Source organism: Lactuca saligna, chromosome 9 (genome assembly GCF_052625555.1).
Source record: "Lactuca saligna cultivar CGN05327 chromosome 9, ASM5262555v1, whole genome shotgun sequence".
In the NCBI taxonomy this organism is placed as follows: domain Eukaryota; kingdom Viridiplantae; phylum Streptophyta; class Magnoliopsida; order Asterales; family Asteraceae; genus Lactuca; species Lactuca saligna.
The window spans coordinates 146042452-146055511 of NC_136425.1; the positions used below are offsets into that span (position 1 = coordinate 146042452).

At 36.9% G+C, this 13060-nt stretch overlaps 1 protein-coding gene across 1 annotated transcript; it reads left to right on the forward strand.

Annotated features, from left to right (window-relative positions):
- The first annotated feature begins 856 nt into the window (after positions 1–856).
- Positions 857–7028, forward strand: LOC145014946 (ABC transporter C family member 3-like). The gene is made up of 8 exons (XM_078973395.1): positions 857–3394; positions 3474–3560; positions 3649–4254; positions 4321–4780; positions 4872–5086; positions 5869–6174; positions 6272–6335; positions 6438–7028. The coding sequence occupies exons 1-8, from the start codon at positions 1034–1036 to the stop codon at positions 6788–6790; spliced, it is 4452 nt and encodes a 1483-aa protein (XP_078829521.1). The 5' UTR covers positions 857–1033; the 3' UTR covers positions 6791–7028.
- The last annotated feature ends 6032 nt before the right edge of the window (positions 7029–13060 follow it).

The following is a 13060-nucleotide window of genomic DNA, read 5'->3' on the forward strand; positions in this document are numbered from 1 at the left end:
CGGCTCCAGGCGACTAGGAGCACATCCAGAGCATTATCGCCTGAACCAATCGTTGGTTCTGACACTACGAGGAACACGATCCACGTATAAGGACGACATATCTTGTCGGGATCGCAGTCCTTGTCCCTCGTACGGATCGAGGAGGATCCTCAGTATAAAAGGACCATCGCCCTGCCTTGATGGGTAAGCTATTATTCTTCGGTCCTTGACCCTCACATTCATCCATCCTACCGACTTGACCGTCAGAGCGTTTTTCGGGGACCTCCTCCCGGAGAGCGGCTGACGGTTTCCTTTCCTTGTGACCTTTCAGGTTTCCCTCCGATGATCCTTACTAATAGCTTAGGTGATTGGAGACTAGGTCGCATTATATATATATATATATATATATATATATATATATATATATATATATATATATATATATATATATATATATATATATATATAAATTAGTTCTGTGTTCTTACTTCATTCCATGATTTAATTTAATTTTATTTGATATATCTCTAACATATTAGAAAATTAAAATAATAATAAAATGATAATGCTTATTATTATAGAGTAAGAATATTTTTAAGCCTAAAAAATAAGACAATTTAATTTCTTATATTATATCTTTTAACTTTTGTTCTATAGAAATGGAACAAGCCAACAGAGTAATTATTAATTAATAAACTATAACAACAAAAATTCTAGTTTGATGCTTCATTGTTATCTTCTTCCAAGATATTACCTAAAGAATCTTTCGAAATACAAAATTTAAATCTCCAACTCGGAATTCCACACAACGCAATTGTCTCTAATGTAGTTGTCTTCGTCTCCCTAATTCTTGGCCTCCACGTTATTTTTTCAATAAACCCATATTTGACTCTCTCCACCTTCCCTTTCTTCATGGGAAAAAAGACTATAAAACGAAGACCCATAAACCCCAAAACCCATCACCACTCTTGCTTTATCAGCCACTGTTAGACGAGTGAGTGGTGACCAAAAACAGCAAAAACAAGAACATCTTTCAATACACACTCGATAATCAATGGAGCTTCTTAATGTCTCAAGATTTGGTATGTTTTACAATTCCTCGATGAACACTCCTACCGATTTCTTGTTAAACCCCATTTTCTTACATGGGTGTTTTGCCTCCATACAATTTCTGTTCTTGCTTTTCATATCAATCTCTTGTGTATGGAAAAGATTCAAAATTGATCAAACTGTGGTTGCAAAACAGAGTTCTGGGTATTTGTTTCTCAAACAAACTCTGTTTTGTTCTCTTCTTCTCTCACTCTTCAACCTAGTTTTGTGTTTCTTGAACAATTTTTATTGGTATAGAAATGGCTGGTCTGATGAAAAGATTGTCACCCTTTTGCATGCTGTTCTTGGAACACTTATTTGGTCCTTCGTTTCTGTGTATTTGCACACACTCGTCTCGAATTCGTCGACACAATCTTCAAAGTACCCATTGGTCTTAAGGGTTTGGTGGGTGTTTTTCTTTACAGTTTCTTGTTACTCCCTTGTGGTAGATTATATCAACTACAAAAGAACCCATAATCCACCTTCCATGTTCATTCTATCCGATTCCGTGTCTAGTCTCCTGGGTTTGTTTCTCTGTTTCGTGGGGTTGTCTCACAATCGCGAAGAAGGTCAAAATCACAATCTTGAAGAACCCCTTTTGAATTCTAGCAGCGATAGAGTTAGGGTTGAGATTCCATCAACTTACGAGAACGCAAGTTTCTTTAGTCTGCTGACATTTTCTTGGATGAATGCGATAATCGCGAAAGGAAATAAAAAACCATTAGACCTCGAAGACGTCCCACAGCTAGCAGATATCGATAGCGTGAAACAAGTCTTTCCTATTTTATTACAAAAAATCGAGTCTTTAAACGATGAGAATCACCAAATCACGACATTCGGTCTCACAAAAGCTTTATTTTACATCGTATGGAAAGAAGTTGTAATCACCGGATTCCTTGGTTTAGCATCTTCGTTAACTAGTTTTGTTGGCCCTTACCTCATAGACGAATTCGTTCAATACCTTAATGGACACAAAGCTTACAAAAACCAAGGTTTTGTTTTAGTCGCTGCATTTTTCGTTTCAAAAATGGTGGGGTGTTTCACACAAAGACACTGGTACTTCAAACTCCAACAAGCCGGAATTCGCGCCAGGTCAGCAATCGTCGCCATGATTTACCAAAAGGGTTTGACCATTTCCGGCCAGTCAAAGCAAGGGAACTCAAGTGGAGAAATCATCAACTTCATGGCTGTTGATGCTGAAAGAGTAGGTGATTACGCATGGTATATGCATGATTTTTGGTTAGTTCTTATCCAAGTAGGTGTTGCTTTAGCACTTTTATATAAAAATTTAGGACTTGCTGCAATTGCTTCATTAGTTGCTACAATAGTTGTGTTGTTAGCAAATCTTCCACTAGGGAACATACAAGAAAAGCTTCAAGATGACTTGATGAAATCTAAAGATAAGAGAATGAAAGCAACATCCGAAATCTTGAGAAACATGAGGATTCTTAAACTTCAAGGTTGGGAGATGAAGTTTCTTTCAAAAATCATTAAACTTCGTGATGAAGAAGAAAACGCGTTGAAGAAATACATGTACACTTTATCCCTAACTTCTTTCATATTCTGGGGTGCTCCTATTGTTGTAGCAGTTGTCACTTTTGCCACGTGTCTATTTTTTGGGATTCCACTTGAATCAGGGAAAGTACTTTCTGCATTAGCCACATTCAAAATACTTCAAGAGCCTATCTACAATCTTCCCGATTCAATCTCAGTGTTTTTCCAAACTAAAGTCTCACTTGACCGAATTGCCACATACCTTCGCCTCACAGACATAGATTCCAACGCGATAGATAAGGTGCCACCTGGCAGTTCTGACGTGGCAGTTGAGATCATCAATGGAAACTTCGCATGGGATGCAAATGCTTCCTCTTCTAATCTCACACTGAAAGATATAAACATTAGGGTGAATCATGGCATGAGAGTTGCTGTTTGTGGAACTGTTGGCTCAGGGAAATCAAGCTTACTTTCTTGTATTTTGGGAGAAGTGTCGAAGATATCTGGAAGTGTGAAAGTTGAAGGGACAAAGGCGTATGTGGCTCAATCACCATGGATACAAAGTGGAAAGATTGAAGATAATATTTTGTTTGGTAGGGAGATGGATAGAGAGAGGTATGATAAGGTTCTTGAAGCGTGTTCTTTGAAGAAAGATCTTGAAATCTTGTCTTTTGGTGATCAAACTGTTATTGGAGAGAGAGGGATTAATTTGAGTGGAGGTCAGAAGCAGAGGATTCAGATTGCAAGAGCTCTTTATCAAGATGCCGATATATATCTTTTTGATGATCCATTCAGTGCAGTTGATGCTCATACTGGAAGTCATCTTTTCAAAGTAAGCAATATTTCAACAGTTTTGAACCAAATATTCAGTCACATCATTTGAATGTGAATTCGGTGTTTTTGTATGATAGGAATGCATGTTGCAATTTCTGGAGTCGAAGACCGTGATTTACATTACACATCAAATCGAGTTCCTACCTGCTGCGGATCTGATTCTGGTGAGTTATCTAACTCTTTGATTTTAATTTCGTTTTACCTTATGAACAATTAGTGAAGCTCACTCCATATAATTAACATCACAATTAGGTTTTGAAAGATGGAAGAATCACACAAGCCGGAAAGTACAACGACATCCTCAATTCAGGAAGCGACTTTATGGACCTCGTAGGCGCACACAAAGACGCATTATCAGCAATCGATTCCATGGAGGCAAATGTTCAAGAAGGAACCACGATTTCCAAGAAGAACACAAACGAAACTCAAAATAGCAAAACAGACGATATTTCAGGTTCAAAAGCACAGCTTGTTCAAGAAGAAGAACGAGAAAAAGGGAAAGTAGGGTTTTCAGTCTACTGGAAGTACATAACAACTGCTTATGGAGGAGCGCTTGCGCCATTTATAGTTTTATCACAAATTGTGTTCCAAATTCTTCAAATCGGAAGCAATTACTGGATGGCTTGGGGTTCTCCAGTTTCAGAAAGTGATCCAGCTCCTGTTAATGGATCAACCCTAATCATGGTGTACGTAATTTTAGCAGTTGGATGCGCATTGTGCATATTAGCAAGAGGCTTACTTCTAGCAACTGTTGCTTATAAAGCAGCCACTATTCTCTTCCACAAAATGCACTTGTCAATATTTCGTTCTCCCATGTCTTTTTTTGACTCTACACCAAGTGGACGAATACTAAATAGAGTAAGTCAACAACATCTTCTCAAATTCTCAAATTCTCAATTTTTTAACGTTGGTTTCTATAAATAGGCATCTACAGATCAAAGTGCAGTGGACATGCAAATCCCTTACCAAGTTGGATCCTTTGTATTTGCTATCATTCAACTTCTTGGCATCATTGCAGTTATGTCACAAGCAGCTTGGCAAGTGATCATTATATTCATTCCTGTGGGTGTAATGTGCATTTGGCTACAGCAATATTACTTGCCTTCAGCAAGAGAAATGGCACGTTTAGTTGGAGTTTGTAAAGGCCCTGTGATTCAAAACTTTGCTGAAACAATATCAGGATCAACTACAATCAGAAGCTTTGATCAACAAGGAAGATTTCAAGACACGAATCTGAAACTGAATGATGATTTTGCAAGGCCAAAGTTTCATGCTGCTGCAGCCATGGAATGGTTAGGCATACGTTTAGACATGCTGTCGACTTTAACTTTTGCTGTGTTTCTAATTTTCTTGGTTTCTATTCCCGAAGGAACTATTGATCCAAGTAAGTCCTTCTTTCATGTCACATATGATAACAAAGAATTCATGAATCATGACTGATGGAATTTTTTTTTTTTTTTGGTATATTTCTGAAGGTATTGCGGGATTGGCTGCTACTTATGGGCTTACTTTGAACACGTTAAATGGATGGGTAGTTTGGACACTTACAAATCTTGAAAACAAAATTATTTCGGTTGAAAGAATATTTCAGTATTCTTCTATTCCTAGTGAGCCTCCTCTTGTTATAGAATCAAATAGGCCTGATGATCAGTGGCCTTCACAGGGAGAAGTTGATATTCGTCATCTACAGGTATTTAATTAAATAAATAAATGTTTATTACAGTTGTCTACTATAGTAATATATATGTTCCAAATATTTGGTGGAGTTTTCCACTTTGGTTATAACCTTTTTCTACTTTGTATCTTTTTTATTTTCCACCCTTCTACTTTGTAAAACAACATTTTCCAAACTTATACTTTGTAAAATGTCAATTTTACTCCCTCAAGTTTGAACTTTCTAAAATGTCCATTTCACCCCCTCTACATGTTAAAATCTCATTTTTACCCATTCAACTTTCAACTTTCTAAAATTTCACTTTCAACCCCTCCATTTTCTAAACTTTCATGTTTACCCCCATAGTATACATAATCTGATTCTCCTACACTTACAACCCCTTGACTCTTTAAAATATCACTTTAACCCCTTGGCTTTGAACTTTATAAAACTTTTTAAGTTCAAAAAAATTAATTTATTACGTGTTTATTTTTATATATATGTCGGTATACATTCGACATGGTCAACGTTTCAACGTAAATTTAGAACTTTCGTTTGTTAATTTAAAAAAAAAAAAAAAAAAAAAAAACTTGCTTTTTTATGTACGTGTCGGTATAAATTCAGGTTTGTGTATGTTTCGGCATAATTTTTTAAACTGTTTCGTGCTTATTTATAAGTATTTAGCTTGTCATGGTTTTGGTCCCTGACTTTTTTGTTTTGGCAACTTAAGTCCTCCTAAGTTTCTATGCATGGCTTTGGTCCTTGACTTTTGTGCTTTGCCAACTTAAGTCCTCATAAGTTTCTATTTCTTCTTAAAGGTTCGATATGCACCACATATGCCACTTGTGTTGCGAGGTCTTACATGCACTTTCAAGGGAGGAATGAAGACTGGGATTGTGGGAAGAACGGGTAGTGGGAAGTCAACTCTGATACAAACACTCTTCCGCCTTGTGGACCCCGCAGCTGGAGAGATTCTCATAGATGGAATTAACATATCAACAATCGGACTTCATGATCTTCGTTCAAAGTTGAGCATAATTCCTCAAGATCCTACCATGTTTGAAGGAACTATTCGAAGCAACCTTGATCCTCTTGAAGAGTATACAGATGATAAGATTTGGGAGGTATCAAAACTGCAAATATAAAGTTTTCAATACTTTTAAACATTTTGTAAATTGTAATGCTAGAATGAGTAGAATCTAACAATGTTTGTTACTTCAGGCTCTTGATAAGTGCCAGCTTGGAGATGAAGTGAGGAGCAAGGAAGGGAAGCTTGACTCATCAGGTATATGTTAGACTGTTGGAGTCTACCTTCTCTTTCTAAAAGCTCCAAAAAATCTTGGACTCTATGTATCTAACTAACAGTTTTTATAACAAAATGTTATAGTGACTGAGAATGGAGAGAACTGGAGTGTGGGTCAAAGGCAGCTGGTGTGTCTAGGGCGTGTGCTACTGAAGAAAACAAAAGTCTTGGTTCTTGATGAAGCTACTGCATCAGTTGACACAGCAACTGATGGAATGATTCAGCAAACACTTGCACGACACTTTACAGATTCCACAGTGATAATGATTGCTCATCGTATCACTTCTGTGCTTGATAGTGACATGGTTTTGGTTCTAGAACAAGGTCTGATTGATGAATATGATTCTCCAACAAAGTTGCTGGAAGATAAATCGTCTTCGTTTGCAAAGCTTGTTGCTGAGTATAGTATGAGATCTAATTCAAATTTTGAAAATTAGCATCAATGTAATGTGTTGGTAACAAGGCGAGTGCTTGATGATATGATCATGGCACATAGGAAGCTAAATGGATTTGGTGGACCAGGGTTGCCCTTTTTGGATACTACTACTATAAGCTTAATGTATTTCTACTGTTTTTCTGGATTTTCTATGTGTGTAAGCATAACTAGTTTCTTATGGTAAGCTGTTAAGATTGCTCAAGAGCATTATTAAATTCGAAGATGTTTGTTTGATAAAATTTGGTGTTGAGTTTTGAGTTGTGGAGAGCTGATAATTAATGACTTTCTCTTTGAGTATTATACATTTTAATCCCTTTTAGACTTTTGACGTTTGAGATTACATTCTGGGGAAATTATTTGATGAATTATGAAAAAAAGGATCAAGCAAACCCATTTGCACTAGGCAAATTAGAATATAGGGTGTAGGACGTGGTAAGAATGAGGTGCTATGTGTCATATTTGATTCTCTTGTCATCATGCCTTGTCTGAGGTAAGAACCGCATGACAAGAAAAAACAGCAATGGGTTGCCATGCTATGTGTGTGTGTGGAAAAGACTATATGTGCTAAAGGGTGACACCACATCCTTTAGCCTTATGATATGAACTCAAGAATCTCCACATAAAATAAGAAAAAGAATAAATTTTCAACTAGTAAAGCCCAAAAAAATGACTATAACACCCCGTGATACTTTCTTCCCTCTCATTTGATGAGCCTTAGACCATCTTCCGGGACGATTCATATCAACACTCCCGCCTTAGACCAACACTCCCGCCTTAGACCACGTCGTCTTTTCCTCTGGTAACCCAACCCACTTGATCAACAACTCAATGTTACCCAAACTTTCCCTGCTATTCAACACCTTCTTGGGTAGCAACACTACTGAAACTCGGTGGCTAAATCTCTTGGTAGATCAGTTAACACCTACTCCACCTTCTTGAGCTGTGAAACATGAAAAACAAGGTGAATCAAAGGAGTGGTAGGCAAGGCCGGCTCTATGCTTTATGAAACTAAGCAATGGCTTAGGGCTCCCAATTCTAAAGGGCCTCCAATTTTAAAACTTATTATGTTAATTATATATGTATATATACATATTTCCTGGGTTGCAAACACAAGTTGTAGCTTGGCCTAGTGGTAAAAGTGGTGGTTTAGCAAATCAAGGGTCTTAGTTCGAATCTATTTGCTTTCCTAAAGGCTCTCAATTTTTTTGTTTTCTTAGAGCCTCTAAAATGGTTGAGCCGCCCCTGGTGGTAGGTAAACTAAGGTGTTGTTTGTTTTTCGAAGCAAAAATCCATGAAGTCTTTCAGACCACCTCTGCAGTAGAAGATGTGGACCAAATAGTTGCAGTCTGTAATAAGAAACATGTTTGTTTTTAACGTCTGCAGTAAACTGAAATTTCAATAAATTGGTTTTACAAACTGAAAATAATTCTCAACAACGAAATTTTAATAATCCTAGTCTTAAAACATTGAAAGAATACTAAAAAGAACATGTAGAAACACAAAAAAATACAATTTCTAAAAAATCTAAATAAATGCACAAGAAGCTATCAGTTTTTTTCTAGAAAAAACTAATTCTAAAAATATAAAAACAATTAAGAAAATATTAAAAACAATGTCTAGAAAATTCGTAAAAGAATCACTCATTTTAAAAAAGATGCAACCGAAACTGAAAATATTATTAAAAGAAACGATCAAAAAATCAAAGTTTTTTAAAAAAAAAAATCAAGTTATAAAAAATTATGGAAACTATAAAAAGAAATTGTATCAAATTCATAAATCAAAGTTAAAAAAACAATTTAAAAAAATTCAAGTTATACCAAATTTCTAAAAAAATCAATTGAAAAAAAATTCAAGCTTATAGTCGGCCTGCATTGGGTATCTTGACCTACAACACAAAGCAGGATCACCTCAACCCACTACTACCATATGTCGACATATAAACAATCAAGCATCAAGTAGGCACATAATACATGCAAACAACAATCATACAACTCACTACCGCCTACTATTCCTCGCACCGTACATTGTCCCGCTACCAACTAACATCCATGAAGTGCGTAACCATAAGTAACCAGAGGTGACATAGCCACCCGAACAAATGATCCTACTCTAAAGCCACATCCAAACAAGGAAAAGGCAAAAAAAAAAGCCTAGATCAAGAGTTTATCGGGTTATCCTGCATGGCTACATACATCCCCTAGGTCACTCCACTAGATGATAGCTAGCAAGCACATGTATACATATAGATCTACATACAACTACCGCATAGCAAAATCCTAAATACCAGGATACAGATCTAACAGATCATTATATAATATCAAGATACCAACTACCAATATACTTATCTAACCCATGTTTTAAAAACTGGTTTGAACCGACCGGTCGAACCGGTTGGATCGGGAATTGGGGGAGAGAGCGGTTCAACTATCACCGTTTTTATGTCGATTTGTGAACCGGATTGAACCGACCGGTTTTTAGAAAAGCCCAGTTAAACCAATAAAAATAAACCAGTTAAACCGAAGAAAAACACATGGGAAAGAACCATTTGCATAATAAATTTTGGTGATTTTTTTCAAATCTATTTAGTTTTCTCTAAATAAAAACATATGGTAAATGTTATAATGTTTTTTGATATGTTTATATTCATCTAAAACTATATTTTGTTTCGGTATAATATTTTATTTCTTTTTGACGTATATAGATTGATGTAAAATACTAAAACTTATGGTTATATGTTATTTTAATGTATTTAGATTAATCTTCAACTTATTTGTATTTATACTTTTAATGTTTAAACTAGTAAACGTCAAATTCATGATTTATATATGTATGTATGTGTAGGAAATAGGAAAAAAAGATAAAAAAAAAATTATAGAAACCGGTTGACCCGGCGGTCGAACCGGTTAAACCGGTTGAATGGGGAACCGATCACCATACTGGTTCAATTAAAAAACCGATTTTTAAAACATTGAATCTAACAGGTCACTACAACATAACAACATACTGAATACCAACAATCTAAGGAATGCATAACAGTATGTACTCAAAGGTGAGATAGACACCCGTACAGATGATCGTACTCTCGAGCCACATCCAAACAAGGAAAAGGCAAGAAAGCCTAGATCAAGAGTTCTTAGTCTATCCTACATGACTATATGTAATGCCTATGACATCATTCTACTAAAGATAACCAAAACTAGCGGGATGAGATTGGTGCCTTCGACCCACAGGTACAATGAGACAAAACTCACCAAATATGAAGAAACCCGAGAACACTGTGATATGTTCCCTACTACACTGATTGCTCATGCGAATCTACTAACATCATAACCATATAAAATCTTAATCACCAATCAAAAGCCTCGAATTTGACCTAAAGTCAATAGAGTCAACAAAAGTCAAAGTCCAAGGCTGGTTGAGTTCGCCCTGCATACTCAACTTACGCCGCACATACATGGGATGTCTTAATACGCCCATCGTACAAAAATTACGCCCAGTGTACTCGAGTTGGTTCCATCCTTTCCATTAAGCACTTAATCCCTTAAGGACTTTTCACCCAAACTCAGATCTAACCTAAAAAACATTTTCTTAAGTCATAAAGTTTCCACCTTTATGACTTTCCATGGCTAGGGAAGGTCCAAAAGCTAAAAACCTAACTTATTAATTCATTAAGACATTACAACTCTTGTATGGAAGGGATAGAAGGACCAAGATCACATTTTTATGGTTCCTAATAACTCCATAATGGATAAAGTTTCCAATTTTATCCATTAGAATGGTCCCAAAAAACAAGATCTAGTCTTTAAGTCATAAAGGGACTAAAAGTGCATCTTTTTCAACTTAATCCATTAAGTCCAAGTCTCCAACCTTGAAATCTGAATCGATGTGATATTTAGATGGATAAAGTTTCCAACTTTATCCATAACAAGGTCACAAACTTTCCATATCTAAACTTTATGCACTTAAAGTGACCAAAAGCTCATAACACCCAAAACTAGCCGGATCTAACAATTTCATCATCAAGATTCAAACTTTATACCTCCAGAAGAAAGATAAAGGTGAACAAGGTCTGGATCTACAAGCTCCAATGCAACCAATGCTTCTTCAATGAGTTCATTCTTCTCCAACATGCACCAAGAACACTCCAAAGCACTTAAAAACACCTTCTTTTTTCTCACAAGACTCAAATTAAGGTTAGAGTTTCAAGAGAGGGTGTTGGAGAGGTGGAGGCTGATAATGTAATGGGTTTGGGGAAGTTAAGGAGCTTAAATAGGGCTCAAACCATGAAAATAGGGTTTGGTCACTGATCACGTACGCCCAACGTACTCCTGGTACGCCTAGCGTACTCCCCGTACGCCCAATGTACGCGGCTAACCCAAAAATCATCCTAACTTCAAACGGTCGTAGCTCCTTCGTTTCAACTAAATTTTCGACGTTCTTTATATCTACGGAAAGGTGTTGAAGAGCTCTACAATATTATCTAAATATCTTAGACTAAAAACTTCTTGAACAAAAATCCATATTTCATGCAACAACCCGACTTATGACTTTTACCTTTCTACCCTTCAACCCTAAACACAATTCAAGGGTTAGATCTCTCAACCATCCTTACCTCCTTCCACAAGGTCTCATATTTACCTCCTTAAGGCCCAAAGGTTTTACACAATTGACTTCCAGCCCACGATCCTGAAATAAAAAATGACGGGAAACAAGATGTTACAAGTTGATTCCAAGATCGAGAAGGTAAATGCTCAGGTCGGAGTACTTGATTCAAAATTAGATTTGGTTATCAAATCTCTTTTCAAGATCAAGTATGTTGCTCCCTCAGAACTTGACAGGGCAAACCAATTAGATCAACTTATCTCTCTCCGATTGAAGCACACTCTAGAAGAAGCTGAATAGCGACACAAAGATAATCTCAACCATCACATCTCTACCACATCTACCATGCTCAAGATTCATGAGGACATGATCTTTGCTACAAACGAACTCATCAAGTAGACTCATGTCTGACATGAAAAACAAATTCATAGGTTGAAGAAGGAGATCCGAGATAAAGAGGTATGAACCTAATCATGCAACAGGTTTTAATCAAGGTAATTCAGTCTGCTCATCACTTTGTGACATTCCGAAGTATAAGTTTGATGAAGTCATGGCTATTTTTGACAATGTTCTCACGACCCTAGAAAACAAAGCTATGAACGTCGATGCCTATGAAAATCTCACCAAGATTTTAACATAATCTCTCAGAAGGTCCTCTCCAAGCATAGAGATTTAGATGGGAGAATGGAACTTGTATCTAGTTCCCAAGTTACAAGAGGGGGAGAAGGAGGAAGCATAAACCGTTTTTAACCAAGAAGGGAAGTGTATGCTCTCTGAGATAAGGCTTCAAAAGAAGAACTTGGAGAAGTCAACGTAGAAGAAGCTGAAAGAGAAGATGAACTTGTTGAAAATGATCAAGTGATTGGTGCAATTCTCGGACTCAGGGTTGAAAGAGAGCAACCTTCCATTGTTAAGATTATCTTGGAAGAATAGAAACATAAATGGCTAAACTACCATCCATGTTGGCTCAACAATTCAGAAAGAGTTTGGAAATGGAAAAGGTCTACACCAAGCTTACAATCGAAGCATTCTGAGCTTCACAACCAATGCCTCTTCCCATTCTTGATCCGAGAATAGAGCCTATTGATGAAGGCTCTCCATTCTTTGAAGATTTCATTACTCTAGCTGGTCAACAAATCATTTTATCTCCACCACTTCAAAAGCTCCTATTAAATGCAAGGGAAAAGGAATTTCATTCAGAAGAATCAGCCCCATAGTGCCATTGAAAAAGAAAGAGGGTTGGTCCTTAGAGAAAATTGACCCAAGTTGAGGAAGAAAATATTAAGATTCAAGCTCTAAAGGATAATGTGAATCCTTTTTCAGGAATCTCTCCCTACTATCCTCGAGTATGCAGGCCGATGCTCGATCGTTCGGTTATTGTGTTCATTGATGATATCTTGGTATATTCCAAGACCAGAGAGCAGCGTGAGGGGCATCTTCGTGAGCTTCTGGAGGTTTTTAGGCAAGAACGACTTTATGATAAGTTCGTGAAGTGCGAGTTTTGGTTACGAGATGTTTAGTTCTTTGGAAACCTTGTTAACTAGGATGGAATATTGGTCGATCCGGCCAAGATCGAGGCTGTGATGCACTGGGAGGTTCTGAAATCTCACTTGGATATCAGGTGTTTCATGGGTTTGGCAGGGTACTATCGTAGATTCATTGAGGATTT